The sequence below is a fragment of the Colossoma macropomum genome, unplaced genomic scaffold (genome assembly GCF_904425465.1).
Source record: "Colossoma macropomum unplaced genomic scaffold, Colossoma_macropomum, whole genome shotgun sequence".
Taxonomy (NCBI): Eukaryota; Metazoa; Chordata; class Actinopteri; order Characiformes; family Serrasalmidae; genus Colossoma; species Colossoma macropomum.
The window spans coordinates 886,993-902,600 of NW_023495267.1; the positions used below are offsets into that span (position 1 = coordinate 886,993).

Genomic DNA, 15,608 nt, shown 5'->3' on the forward strand with positions numbered 1-15,608 from the left:
GTTAGTCATGTCATCCATTAAATTCTTCAAGCCTGACACCATATTTGTGCTAACAACACACTCTCAAGAAGCAAACATTAGGCGTCATCACTTGTGTATTAAGAAGCTTGATTTGCAGTTGAGTCATGCAGCATTTGGCTGGAAAACATAATGAGCAGCTCATAACAGAATGAGAAGCTAGAGATGGGAATCAGTACATGACACAAAGCTCAATATTGTCATAATACGATTCCATTGCTGTATGTAAAGATTTGTGATATGCTAAGTATTGTGATATGGCATATTGCAAAATATTGTGATTTACACTATGTTCATCTCTCCACAGTCTTTTTCAATGAAGTAAAACAGAAATGTGAAGCAAAAAAAATGAACATTCAAAAAATTGAGCAAATGTTTTATTCAGAGAAATTTATAATGACATGAGTAATGTATTAGCAGTCTCACTTTTTTGGCACATGTTGGTATCCTCCAACAGGGGATCAAAACCCTGTTCTCCTGTTTGCAAGGTGAGAGTGTTCGCGCTACACAAAGTAACCAGTAGCTGGGTCTCAATCAAGCTGGTGAATTAAATTCAAGAGAATTTAAGCTGTTTTTCATTAGCTCTGTACAAGAGAAAAAAAAAAAAACTCCTTACATCACATCTATAAAAACACATCTAGGAAATATGAATCAAGTTCACTGAGACAACGTAAATGTTAAGCAACTTCTCATTACAATTTTGTATACATTTATGGCTATATTTTACACAGAGAGAGTGCAGAGACAGAATGCACCGGCAAACAGCCTAGGATGGTCATGCTGGGTGACCAACATACCAGTATCTAAAACACAACATATGCTGTGTTTTGCTGGTCAGCAGCAATGGAAGCTCAAGTACTACAACACTGATGATCGCTAAACACTACAATCACTGCTGCTCCGTGAAGAAGAAGTGCATATATAAGGAGAAGATCAGCTTTTGCCGTTCCATACTTATAGCATCTATGTAGATCTAGAACCATTTCGGTTCTTTGCAAGGTGAAATTGTCCTTCTGACTGATGGTGAATGTGTTGTATATGGTTCTATAAAGAATTTATTTAAAAAAATGGTTCTATATAGCACCAATAAGGGTTCTTCTGTTGTCTGTGTCAGGCTTATAACAATAGAAGAACTATTTTCAAAAAGGTTCTAAAACTGGCCTAGCATTGCCCAAGTCTGTTGGGTTAAGTTTCTACCAGCTTTGTACACTGCTTGGGGGACCTTAACTTAGCTCCAGGTTGTTCAGGTTGGTTGGATGGAGCTTGTGGATCGCAATTTTCAAATAAGGCCACTAATTCTCCATTGGATTGAGATCTGGATTCTGACTTGGCCATTGTGGTACATTCACCTTTTTGTTGTTTAACCACTGCTGTGTTGCTTTGCCTTTGTGCCTGGGATTATTTTCCTGGTGAAAGGTAAAGATACTGTATTTTCTCAAACTCACCATGTCTTATTGTTGTAACAGGATCTAACACTGAGGACGCAATAAAAATGTTGCACTAAAATCTTTGTGGCAGCTTATACTTCAAATTGTCTGCAATCTCTGTCCAAAAGCAATCCAAAAATAGCAAGTAACAGCTTGCCTTCATGGGAATGTGTTCTGGGAGGTGTGATTTGTCTGGTTACAATGAATGTTGTCTTTGTAAAAGAGATGCCAGCACTATCCACTCTAATTTGTAGCACATGGAGTGACAACCCAATTAAGAGACATAAGCATTGTCTGTCACTACTTGTTAATACCACTTAGTTTCTGAATGTAGGAAAAAAAGACTTGTTGCTGTTGGTCTGTAGACATACCCTCAAATGGAAGTTTGATTTATTTCTCCTCCAGATAGCCTTATTAACCCTTAACATCCCATCCTATTACATACCAAGGCTTATTATTCAGTAACTACAGGGACTCCAATGCAAATGGGTTGAGCTAATCCTAAATTATAGAAGTTTGTAATCAATTGTTGGGTCTGCCAGTGGGTCCATGGCTTTTTAAGGGGTTAAATCATAAGCTGAGACTCTGGAATTCACAGACCATTTCCTACATAGCTTTTACAGTTGCTATGTGTCTTATTGCACTCAGCAGAGTCTCAAAAGGCCATATTGTGGGACAGCTATTGAAATGCAATACCATGGGGGTCAACCAAATGTGTGTTCTGTCTGTTACCATTCAGTCAAGCCTGAACCAAACCCACAGGAAAATAGATGTCTGGGAAAAAGAGGGGTTCAAAGCTGTATTTATGAAGCACAAACTACTTAATTCCTATAAAGATTTTTTTTTTGGTTAATTGTTAATTGTACACCTGGACAGTTCACACAAAACAGTAAAATTATAAACTGCACAATATACAACTAAGCATTCTATTCAACTAAACATCTATTAAATATACTGTACTGAATACAAATTCAATTCCAAGAAAGTTGGGACAGTATGCAGAATGCAAATAAAAGCAGAAAACAGTGATTAGTGAATTTTGACATTTGATGTACATTTATGCTCATTCCAAATATGATGCCTGCAACACACTCCAAAAATATTTTCTTTAACAGCACATAATGATGACACAAACTGACACAAGTTCTCAACTCTGTTGCATTTTGGACTTTATAATGCATCACATGTTTTCAGTAGGAGACAGGTAGCCCCTGCACTCTCTGATTATGTATGGATTAAGTATGGATGTCCCTGGAAAAGACATTAAAATGCAGCATATGTTCTCTGAAATGTGTATATATCTTTCAAATGGTGCTTTCACAGATGTGCATGTTACCCACTAATAACAGACCTTGGCTTTTGAAATTTGTGCAAATACATGCACAAATTAAGGTAACACCCATTATTTCCATCAACAATCTGAAAGGTTGACTTGTCACACCACAATACACGTTTCCACTGTGTATCAGTCCATTTAGATAAGCTTGAGCCCAGAGAAGTCGGCAGCGTTTCTGGACATTGTTGACATATGACCTCTGCTGGGCACAGTACAGTCCTACCTGCAATTGTGGATGCAGCAACAGCATTTATTAACAACAGTTTGCCAAAGTATTCCTGAGCCCATATGGTGATATCCTCATAGAAGCATGCTGGTTATTAATACAGTGCCATCTGAGGGAACAAAGGTCGCAGACATTCAGTTGTAGTTTTTGTTCTTGCAGAGATTTTTCCAGATTTCCTGCAACTTTTAATAATATTATGTACTGTAGAGGGTGAAATACCTAAAATCCTTGCAAAACTTTATCAAAGAAGAAGTGGTGAACTTTGACCTATCCTTGGTCATAAAGGACTAGGGTTTTACTAGATGCTCCTTTTGTACCCAGCATGATTACATCACCTCTATTAAAATGCTTTCAGAACATTTAACAACATTCCAAGTCTTAAATTATCCGTGTCTCAACTTTATTTGAAATGTGTTGCAGGCATCAATTTCAGAATGAGCTTAAATTTATGAAAAAAATGTTGTTTTTATTTGCATTTCACAAATTGTCCCAACTTTTTTGAAATTGGGTTTGAAAGAACAAATTCAGATTCAGCTAAACAGATTAATTTGTGCATGTATTTTGTTTACATATTTCATTAAAGAGCTTCAACCTGCATTTAATTAAACTTCTGCACTTTCCCCAAAAATGTTTGTAGTTTATCGATTCCAAAACAAAAAAGACTGTGATGATGTTATAAACTTCCCTTGTGAAGTGAGCTGAACTTCAGAATGACAGCGAGGTAAACCCTCAATCGTAAGAGCTCAGTTAGGAAGGGCCCGACATTCCTTTTATTGTAAAAGGGACAAGTGTGATTATTGCCCCCAGAGATATAATATATGAATATATTAATTTGATTTGAAGATTTAGATTATTAGTATTGGGCATTATTTTACTACAGTGTGTGTGCTGTATGCCTGAGAGGCAACTGGAGACACTTCCCTTTGGGGATTGTTCTGCCAGCACAATTTCACCAGTTTAAAGCAGACTAGGGTGAATTGCTAGCCCACATCAGCCCAGACAACAACTCAGCTGTCAAACTGGGGATTATTTTCATCCTTGAGCTTTCATTTACAGCTAAAAGAGGACATTATTGTCTAGATAGCCTGCTATCTCCAGCTCTTCAGCGATGTCCTTCAGAGATGAAGACAGGGGCTCTGAAAAGAAACAAGTGGGTGTAGCATGGTCAAGCCCCCTGATGGCAGGGTCAGAGGCATTCCCATTCTACTCCTGGACAAGTCAATTTGCCTTGAATCATAGATGCACAGAAACTGCTTTTTCAGTCTGAAAGTTAATGCTGATGAACAGGAGTCTAGGGAGAACATTTAAAGCAACTTCTGAGATGAGCCCTAAAACAGAGTTAAGCACATAGAAAAGACAAAAAACTCAGAGTTTGGTATTTGGTAAGTACACGGTACTTACTTTCACCAGTTGTATGTGCCTAAGAGCATAATGTGTCTATAACCAAATACAGTTTGTTTCAATGAAAATAATAAAAAGATACCTGTTTTTTTTCTATTGCTGCAACAGTGTAACTGATAATGACAGTCCAAGTTTTCCTTTTTAGGAAACTGTTCTAGAGACACTTACTGAGTCAGAATCATTCACAGTGGTGGTGATAGGAACCAGACGTCCACCTCTAAAAGCTACCTAACAGAAAGTTATTACATGAAATGGTTATGAATACGCTGCTTGATGTCAGAGACGTTGTTTAATGAGAGTTTTGTGATAAAGTTTTGGCCTGAAATGTCTTAATCCATTCATGGTGGATGGACATTCCATATAAAAACACAGAAGGCACATGTAGGTTCACTGGTGGTTTTGTATAGTAAATACAGTCTAATAATGTCTATATTCATGTTATATACACTGTGACCCCTGATTCCTGTCACCACCACTATAAAGAAATCTGAGTATGTAACTTTTTCTACAGTGAACTATTTTGTATCACTCCGGATGACTTTGTTTATGTGGCAGTGACAGAATTATGCAAAAATTGTGAAAAATTGTTGGAGTTCCCCTTTAAGTAACACAATATATCTTACTCTTCTAGCATTATGACAGGTAGGGAAGGTATTCACAAATGTAAATATATATGCCATAATCTACTTTTGGTGAGAGTGTTCTTAGGTGGAGACACAAACAAACACTTTTGGGTTTTGCAAATTGTGAATTAAACATAGACTTAAATTCTCTTTTCTCAGTACATTAAACTACCAACTCGTGTCTCTCCACCTTTTGAATGCAGTTTAGTGCTCAAGGGGGCCAGAACACTTTGTACCTGAATGATCAGTGGACAGAAGAGTGGTTGACAGGCTCAATGATTTCTTTTACCATAAAGAGATTGTTGTGCACCTGTTCATTGAGCCAAACAGCAGAGGCAGCTGGAAGCAAGAGGACCCCAGAGAAGATATCTGGACAATCCAGGCATGGTATGGCCACAGGCATAAAATTGTTGTTATGGCACTATACCTGCTGAGCTGTGAGAGACTTCAAAGAGCTGCCAAAAAACAACAGACCTGAAATAAGGAACCTGTTCTGCAGGAAAAAGCCAGTGAGATGTGGAACATGATGAATGCAACCATAACATCTCAAAAGGACTGTGTTCAAGCTAAAACTTACATGTAAACTGCATATTAAATAGCTGGACATATTACAGAGAAAAAATGGAAGGAGAAGATGTGAAACTGGGAGAGGTGTTATGATAATGTGACATTGCACCATATCTTAATGAAAACTCAGAAAATGTTCTTTGTATATGGATCTATGTATATGTGAACAACTGAGACCACTTGCCAGAGACAAATGATGTGATGAGAATAAGTCTCAGACACATCAGTGGCCATGAAAGACTGAATATCTTGCATATGAATTTCAGCCATGGTTCATCATTTTTTGTACTGCAAGTTGATGCCGTTGTATCAGAAATTATTATTTTATTGATTTTGGTGGGCACAGTGATGTGATCACTTACATCGAGACATTTAGGTTGTTTTATAGCTTTTTACAATTGCTAAGAAGCATTTTTCAGTGCCAAGTTCACTTGTTCAAAACTCTACATACTCCTTTCTGCAGAAACATGTAGCTCAGCTCAGCAGTTCATTTTATGCCCAGAATGCTCCGCAGCTGCAAAAACCCTGCAAAAACATCCAGTACATTCATTCCATCAAAACATGAACACTAGTGTTCTTACAACAGGAACACTCTGGCAATCACAGCAGTCACCTCAGAAACACTAACAATTGTACACAATAAGGCAGAGCCTTGCTTTTGAGGTTTGAACTGATGTTAAATACGATTTTGTTCATATAAACAAAATTTTTGCTTTGCATTGTTGTTTTAAAACCGGTTAAATTGTTTGTTACCACATGAAATTAGTTTTAGATTGAACTGACAAACCACTTTTTACAGGGAATGAGAAAAATCAGAAAAAAGATTGGTTTATCTGTATTGCATAAGAACAAATTAAGTAATAGAAACTACAAAAATCAGTATTTTATATTATCTAGCAAAGAAAAAAGGTATGTCATGGATACTGTAATGATTACTGTAGCTGGTATGCATCATCTGGCCACATGCTCTCATCCACATCACACCTAATGTCCTCTCTTGCTTACACATGTACAAATAAGCACATGCTTATTATGTTATGGGCCTATAATGAACCAATTGTTGTGAACAACTCCAGAAGTGACCCCTTTTCGTAGTTGCATAGGATCAGCTCAGATGGAAATCAATTGTGATTGTCCTATTTACCTACATTTAGCCAGCAGTTTATCTCTATAGCAATTCTCATTTGGGGCAGAAATTGTACCATTCCAGGCTGTGAAGGGGATGTCAGTACCTTTCGGACCCTTCTCAAGGAACTGAACTGGGCATGGTTGATGTTCATCTTTACATGAGGCTAAAGTTAGCTTCCTATTTGCCAGCTTCTTAATAGAATGTTCTGTTTCAGAATGTAACTGCGGCACCATTTAAGGTGAAACGTAAAATTCACAAAACAAGCTGGCCAATAGGAAGCCAACTTCAGGACAACTTGAATTCAAAGTTATTAGTCTGCTCTGCACATTTCACTCCGGACAGTTTCTTAACCCTTGCACAATATCAAGTAAGCTCCACTCAGCGTTTGACACTAAAGATACTGAAAAGAGGGGCAGTTCTAACTTTTTTAGCATCACAACCCCAACAGCCACCTGTAAGCAGCAGCCATGCTGTGTGATTTTATCCAGTTTTTGATGGTTGAAGATCATCTTAAATTGACTAATTAAACACTAATTAAACACTAATTTCATATGTTAATTATACATGGCTAAATCTAACTAATAAACTCTTGATCCACTTTGGCTGCATAGTTGCTGGTAACCATGCTAGCTAGTAGTATCCATAAAGGTATCTAGACAGCTTGGTGAGTCACTCAGTAACTCAAAATGTAATCAGGCAAGGATAAGTGTGAGAGAAAGCTGCATATTCTCAAAACCAAAGAAAGCGACACAATCAAGTTTTAATATGTGGTCATATAGAGACACATTAGACATGTTATACATTATTATTATGTATTATAAGTGCCTTCCTCAAGGGTCCATCAGTAGCAACTTAGCGGTGCCGGGCATTGAGCCCACAACTGTGATCAGTGCCCAGGGCTCTAATCACTTAGGTTACTTAGGTTACCTCCACTGCCCCTATAATGTAACAATTGCACCCATCATTCTTGGGATAAATTTAAGATTAATTGCAGCAAGAACCAGCTTTATATCATTAAAGGGAAATTCTTATTTAACACATTTAATAGTACTACTTAATAATGTAACAATTTAACACCCCAGGTGGGCTTTTCTGGAATGTAAGCACTAGCTGAACAAAGTGTGCTCAGTAAAATGAACATCAGCCTTTTATTGAATACAGAGAATTAAACACTGGAGACATAATTTGCAGAGAACAGAAATGTCTGAAGAATACATCTCAAAATTACCTACATCTGGCAGTGCAGAAGAAGACATTGACTTATTCTCTGAATCCATTGAGAGCTTCAAAATTCTAAAGGTATTTTTTCTAACCAGGCCACACCACCAGTTCTGTTTTCACACTCATGAGAGGCAGTTACTAGTTACAGTTACTGAAGAAGACATATTGATGGTTTGTCCTCTCCTCTCTGGCTATTTTCAGAAGCTAATCTTTATTTATGCTTGTATATCCGTGAGGAAAATACTTCCAGTTTAATTATTTAAATACAGTTCCTCCTTCTCTTTTAGTGTGTAATTTTATTCTGTTTTGATGGTTTAGCTCCTGGACTGCTTCGTTGTTGCTCACACCTCATTTCAAACTTTGACATTTTTATACCAAATAAATCCCAAAAACAGAAAAATATATCTCCTATAAAACACCTCACTTAGGTTGATAGATTCTGCATGTACTAAGAAGTTCCACTGCAGTTGTATAAGGAACTGTAGGGAATACTTTAGGAGTTTTTGATCTGATACTTCTATTCTGTTTTTTTCTGTTTCCATTTATTTTGGGTCATTATTCCAATAATGTAAATTTATCTTGAGAATGGGCACTTCTGATTTATCAAATTGGAGTGGGATTCTTGCTTTAGTATTAATCTTTTTTTTGTTCATTCACAGATCTTTTGATATTTCTAATTGCATATTTTGTATTGTAGGCCCTTCACAGTGATTTCTTAAACTGCTTGTCTTTTAGCTGCTGTGACTCTCAGTAAGAGCTTTGAGTTCTTTTGGAGAGAATTTCTTCTTTTCTACAACTTGTCAAAACATGCTGAGAGGATCTGTATATTAGTCTCTACAATTCAAATTAGCTGGTTTGAGGTTGTTGTCTTTTACATTTCAGCCCATAGTATTTCACAGTTGGTCTAACATGTGTAGGTTGTTTTTTTGCCATTTCTTAAACCAGGAATTACTGATGGGGACATTTCTATTAGCACGGACAGTACACAGATTGGGGCTATTTTACGATGGACAGGGATCTTGGTCTGTAGTAATGAAACACCTTAGCATTCTCTCTGTTGGGCTTTTGGACAGCAGGAGTGCCAGAGGGACCAGGTGCACTAGAGTTGATACAAGATGGTCTATTACTGACGAGTGCAAATCAGTTTTGTGCAAGAGGCAAATACTCTACCTTAGTTAATGTGGACATAGCAAAGATTTTTTCAGCTTAATGGCCATCTTATGAGCTGACCTATCAATATACCAGAGTGATATACTACAGATTAGCACAGGTGCAAAATATGACATTTACACTCTGATTAGAACAGCTACAGCCCAGTATCATAATTATAAAAGCTCTTCAAATGAACGATACTCTACTCTCTGCAAACAAACGGCACAGTCAGTTTTATTTGACACTAAAATACAAGCAGTAATTTCTGAAAAGTACAAAATGTAAAAATTTTGTGATAGCATGGGAATGCAGTACATGATTTCATTCACTGTGATCAGTACAAAGAGTATTGATTGCATAACAGTGGTTTGTTTTTGCAGTCATTTCAATAATTACTATGTTATAAAAGGAATGTCAAGAAGTATTGGCTCACTATATAAGAAGAATCATAAGGACTGGAAAACACTGAGGTATGGACATTATCAAATCTCAGTAGATACTGTTCTATGTTTATGTATGATATGATATATCATACACACATGATAAAAATATAAAATATTTCTGCCAGCTTTTTCCACATAAATACATTGTACTATGACTGCAAGATACAAATTCTAGGAAAGCCAGCATTTTTCAGAACATTATACTGCAACAAAACGTTGCTTTTTATGAGTTGCACCCTACTCTGTAGCAGGTCTAGCATATAGGTCACAAATAGAGAGTCGTGTTTTTGAGACAGCCAGAGCAGGGTAAAGCGGCTCAGAGAATGTATGCTGGAAACTGTAGAGCAAGGTAAGAGTGCCCTCTTCAGCCACACTGTAGAATGTCAAGCAACCCTCCTCAAAATCCAAGAGTATCCCCACCTTCTGGAGTCCAGTGGCACACACAGCTGAGGTCATCTTGTCATGCAGGGCTTCCACTTTGCCCTTCTCACACACCAGGCACCAGGAGTTTGGGTAGAAGCCAATACGGCAGCTATCTTTCTGTCCCTTTCTGACTATCTGCCCGTCGCTGACACCCACCTTCCAGCGGCCCTCATCCAAAGAGACCTCCACCTCCCAATAGTGGCGGCCCTGGCACAGCGCCTTAGAGCCCAATATCTGGGGGAAGACAGTGAAGCGAGACTCATTCTCTGGGTAGGCCTGCTGGATCTCGTTGTACTCCACCTGTCTGTTCTCAGCAGAAAGGAGCAGCTTTGGATGAGCAGTGTCAGGATCCAGAGTTGGACTTATACCATCTGCAGGAAATACAGGACAAAAGATTGAAGATAGATTATCACACACTGAATACATCGAGCTCATGGTTTAGAAATAGCATGTTACAGTGTAATAACAGCCCAATTCAAGAGGCTTGTGTTGGTCTACTTCTAGTCATAGATGTTTGCTGAATGGGATCAAGAATACTACATGTTGCACTTGTATAAAAAGTCCATTTGTGCACACCTAATCCATCTAACCTATATCATTAAGTTCTCTTAAATATGGGAGCTCAAGGAAACACATTTATCGTGATTTACACTAGTGAAGGACTTACACAGCAGTCTGAACGGGTCCCTGTGAGGCACTGATATTATTACAATCTCAAGTCTTCTCTCGGTCCAGTCTTGCAGGCAGTCCAGTCTGCCTTGATTAACTTCCTCAATGGGCTCCAGGTTGTCCATAGGGTTTGATAGGCTATTAAAACTAGAGAAGGTTGGGGACATGAAGAGTAAGTGTTACTGGTGAATTTACTGACTAAATATTACCAAACAGACTTTGGCAATTGTCTCTAACATATTGCTCACTGCTGTTCAGGAAAAATCATGTACTACAGTAGATACAGGAAGGAGCATCCTCAGGACATGAGTAGCCATAATCTTTGAAGACACCTGCTGTCATATCCACAGTGGCCAAAACAAAAAAAAGCCCATATACTACATTGTCTTCAATTTTTTACACTTATGATTTTTGTGTGGTACCAAAACTCATCACACATCATCAAAACATCATACCAAATTATGATATTACCAAGCTGATGTAACATCATCAGACAGCTCATCAAGCTTGGAGGTGAACATTAACTGCCAATTCTGTTACGTCAGCTAAGATTCCTGTGTTGGCTAGTGTCACAAGAGAGAGCTTGTGAGGCTGTGGATGACCAGTGGGATCAAATTCAGCAGCGCCACTCGCCACCACAAACTTGGAAGGACCCATGTGTACATAGCCTTTTTTGACTGAATTTTACTAGTCTATGTTTGTGAACCAATCCAAGTCATTGATTTGCTATATACTTATGAATCACCAATTCTATCTTGCATTTTTGAGTGTTCTTATTTTGGTTAAGGTTTTGTGTTGCTGGTAATATATGTTTGTGCAAATGTGTTGATCTATTTAGATTATTTTACCCTTTTTACCAATTTTTAAATTGTTTTATTTTTATGTTCTTCTAAATTCCTAAAAGTTCTTTTCGTTTTAAATTTCAGATTTAAAGTAAAAAATTTGTTTACTTTCCATTATAAATTCCAATTTTTGGTCTCCTTTTTTTACCTTTCTTGGTAAATCACATCATATAAATGAGTGTTTTTCATACACTTCTAAATCTTTTCAAATTACCCAACACGCCACAAAAAACTCTTTAAAAAAATAACGTGGGTAAAAATAACCATCTTACTTACCATTCGGCAATCTTTCTGTACTCCTGAAAAGAAAAAAAAGAATTTTGCTCTTTTAGAGTGATGATAATAAAGCATTTCTCTAGTGTCTGTACAACCAATTATCACTTAAAGCATTCTTTTAAAATCTTCATTTCCCAGCAGCCCTTGCAGCTAGTCGTACCATGATGAAGGCCTGTTCCTGAGGTCGGGATGCTCCATGTGCATCTGCTAATCTATGCAGTGAGCTGAAAGTGCTCTGGATGGTTCTAAGTCCATGATTCAGTGTTTCGAGTTGGTCTTCAATGCTTCCCAGTACTCTGTTCTCCTCCTGGGCTACACAGCGCAGGGCCTGCTGTTCCTCCATTTCCAGGGCCTCCCGCATGGCTTGATACTGCTGTACAACAAAGGCCCGTGTGCCCTCCACCGCCTCCTACGAGAATGACGGCGGTAGGTGAAAGGTAGGAACATAAACACAGATACTTAGCGTTTAGGACTACAAATAATATATCTAGTTTATCTCAAGTACAAGAACTAGGGATAAATTACAATTTCCTAGAGTCTAGTCAGACACTTTAAGCAGCTGTATTAGAGGATAATCTTGTGAAATCTCCTGTACAATTTCACTTTATCAAGGCTAACTAAAACACTGCACTGCAAGTCTCTGCACAAGTCGTGTCCTGATAAATCAGCATCTCAAGTACCAACAATTACACTTACCTGAATATTGCTCTTTCTCTCTGTGAGCTCAGTCACTCTTTTCAAGACAGCTGTTTCTTTTGTCTGTATCTTCTTCATTTCACTATTCAGAGTGGCCTAAGAAATCAACAAATTTCAGATAAGCAAGCAGACATGTGGAATGACTCAATTATTAGCCCACTGCATATGACTACAAAGACTTTCAATTTAGTGACGAAACAAAAATAGCTATAATGAAAGGAGCTATATTCAAAATGAAGCTATAATAAATTATTACTGTTCTGTAAGACATTGGCCAAAATGCTTAACCCATCACTGACAAAGCAGAACTGTATGATGCCAAACTCCTTCTGTCTTTGCTCACCCTAAGCTCTTTCTCAGCCTCTCTGATGCTGATGCAGGCATGGTCCTTATGTGAGCCTATTACAGTGCACACAGTGCACACGCACACCCCACAAGGACGGCAGTAGATGCGGTTCATCTCCTGGTGCTCTTGGCACCTCCAAAGTGACACATCCTCCACGGCAGGCACAAGTGGGTGGCTCTGGAAAACAGGTGATTCCAAATGGCTCCGCAGATGCTCTGGGCACATAGATGCCCCGCATACCAGACAGGTCTTCACAGCTGACCTCTGCTCTTGACTGGAGCAGTAGTGGCAAAGCACTGAGCTCTCACTGGAAGGCCCCTCCTTACCAGATACTGGAGATATGTCATTGTGAGCTGGGACATTTTGTGACTGTTCCATAGGACGGCCTGAGGAGGTTTTGGCTTGTTGAGAGGACTGATGAGGATGAGTACTTGCTGGTGATGCTGGTTTTTGTTGGGGCCTCTCTATTCCACTACAGGATGGCTCTTCCAGATCCCCCTCTCTCATAGGATTCTCCAGTGATGATTCACTGGTTGAAGCCATGTTCTTTTTAGATGGTGTGCTATTTACTGGGGATGTAGCTTCTGTTGAGGATGTGTCACAAACAGGAGCTGTTCTTTGGTCTTCTGATAAAGGCGTTCCTGTGGCCTTTTTCTTTTTTGGTGGTGTATCAGGATCAGAAGAATCATTGATAGTGACTGGGCTGCTGTTGGATGGGCCTGTGCCAAGCCTGTAGCCTTCACTGGACGTCCTGAAGGTAGCTGAACTAAATTTCCTTTTCCCAAGCACATTTTTGGGGGAGTAGCGTGCAGAGAGTCTTTTCAAGTCTAAAAAACACAATGGCGATGGTACAGTTAAATATATGCAAAGATGAACTATAGAAACCACTGAATAAGTACCAAAACAGGGCATGGACAAAACAGACATTAACAGTATTTAATGCTGCCTCTGCAGACTATAATTATCAATAAAGATTAATTAAGTAATATTAGAAGCCCAGTTGGTAATTATATGGTAATTATACCATCCAGGGAAAATGCAAGCTGTACATTAAGTATGCAGCACTCACATGTGGTACTTTGTAACTGAATTTGAATCATGATGATACTGTTTATCTATGATTCTGCAAGCGATACCTGTTTGTCTAAATTTACAGTATTGTCCAAGCTTATTGTTTAACATTTTATGTTATATAACATTTTACAGCCCAGCACTGCATCCCTCAGCCTCATCGTTTTTTTCCCATGATTTTATATCCCTTTTGTGTTATCCATCAATGTTCTCTCACTACAGTACCCAGCATGCATTGTGTAAATAAGTCATTGAGAATCTTGTCACGACAATGAAGAAATCCTGACTTCTAGCATAGCCACTGATGTAGAGGCTAATAAATACAGATGTATGATATTTAGCTTCCTTAAAGTGACATTAACTATCTGTCTCTTCTTCCTCTTTAGCCCTGATAGTTTTTCAAATGTCTTCAAAAGTTTTGAAACCAGAAAATCTCGCTCTAGAGACTACTGTGGCACCACTGGAGGCGAGTGGACATGTTTAAAACAGTATATCTATTACTGTTTACATATTTAATTTTGGCCAGAGTGCTCTTTTAATGCATTCCCTGGTTTATCAGCGCAAAAACATAAAGGAATGTGAAATAACACGTTCATTACTTCTAAAGTGAAATCTGCATTGCAGTATTTGTTGTAGCCTTCCAGGAAGTGAGGACGGAATCATGGATCAAGGCTGTGTCCAAAACTACACACTACCATAGAAGTCCATTCATTAGTGTACTACGTTTAGTGCAATAGTGTGCAGTTTTGGATGTTTTTTTTTTTTAAATGTACGCGTTACAGGTCAGTAGATGTGATGAATATCGCGAGAATAAACTGCATTATTTAAATAACAAAGCTGTGGATGTAGCCGTCATTGCGCGCCAAACTGTTACCATCTAGATCAGGCCTAGTGTAGCCTACACTAATATGGCGCACTTCGTCCAGTCGAGAGGAAAACTGGAAGGCACAACAAACGATACAATTCATAAAAAGTAGCTGGAAAAGCGAGGTCAATGTACTTCTGTGCACTGCCGCAGACGAGGAGGCTCCATATGGGTCTCTGAAGTCTGGAAGCTCCAGGTATTCGTAATTGCATTCGGGGCAATAATAAGGACCCGTAGAGGAAACGCTCCACAGTTCTCCAATGCAGCCCTGACAAAAGCGGTGCCTGCATCCTAGTGTGATCTGATTCCGACACTCGCGATGACATAACGGACAAATACCTGGATGGTCAGCTGGTTTATCAAGTGAAGACCCCATCTGATCGGTTTAGCAATGCAACGCAGCACGACTGTTACAAAGAAACGAAACTTGTAAAATGCAGTGGGCGGAGACAGTTTACTCTTAAAGTGACAGGACCGCTGTATTCGCCGTCATTGCACAGTGAACTCTTGTGCTGTGTTCGGGTGCTCATCGGAAGGTTGTATACATCACACGGTTAACTAGTCAATACAACTTAACTCCGATCGGGTGCTTGTCCTTAAATACGCCCGTTAAATGGGGAAAAACATGAAGATCTGGGGCCACACTCTGAAATCGGTTTAGTTACCATGACAACTTCAAATGTCAGTTCAGCTACACAACCTGATATTCCGTTATTGTGTTGCAGTGCAGCCTAAAGCCTAAGCGTGTCGCCAAAGCGTACCTTTCTGACACAGTTGTCCCGACATCAAGGCTAGTCTGAACCAAACATGCATTCTTTTATACAAAAGCTTGTATTTGATAAAAAGCAGCAGTTTAAACGTATATAAAACATACTGA

At 38.7% G+C, this 15,608-nt stretch overlaps 1 protein-coding gene across 2 annotated transcripts; it reads right to left on the reverse strand.

Moving 5' to 3' along the window:
* Positions 1-9,305: 9,305 nt before the first annotated feature.
* Positions 9,306-15,183, reverse strand: si:dkey-29p10.4 (E3 ubiquitin/ISG15 ligase TRIM25). 2 transcript variants are annotated; one of them, XM_036561746.1, is made up of 7 exons: positions 15,071-15,183; positions 12,793-13,622; positions 12,450-12,545; positions 11,914-12,162; positions 11,754-11,776; positions 10,634-10,782; positions 9,306-10,337 (listed from the first exon to the last, which is right to left on the reverse strand). In XM_036561746.1, the coding sequence occupies exons 1-7, from the start codon at positions 15,105-15,107 to the stop codon at positions 9,781-9,783; spliced, it is 1,941 nt and encodes a 646-aa protein (XP_036417639.1). In that variant the 5' UTR covers positions 15,108-15,183; the 3' UTR covers positions 9,306-9,780. The 2 variants fall into 2 exon arrangements, with proteins under 2 accessions (XP_036417639.1, XP_036417638.1); XM_036561745.1 differs by having other exon boundaries at positions 14,867-15,170.
* Positions 15,184-15,608: the final 425 nt, after the last annotated feature.

Bases quoted from the DNA above. Each gene is read 5' to 3' on its own strand.
- si:dkey-29p10.4 (XM_036561745.1), bottom strand. From the start codon at position 15,107: ATGGGGTCTTCACTTGATAAACCAGCTGACCATCCAGGTATTTGTCCG. The intron at 12,163-12,449 runs GTAAGTGTAATT...TCATTCTCGTAG, and splicing joins AGAGAAAGAGCAATATTCAG to GAGGCGGTGGAGGGCACACG. The intron at 10,783-11,753 runs GTAAGTAAGATG...AACCTTCTCTAG, and splicing joins TACAGAAAGATTGCCGAATG to TTTTAATAGCCTATCAAACC.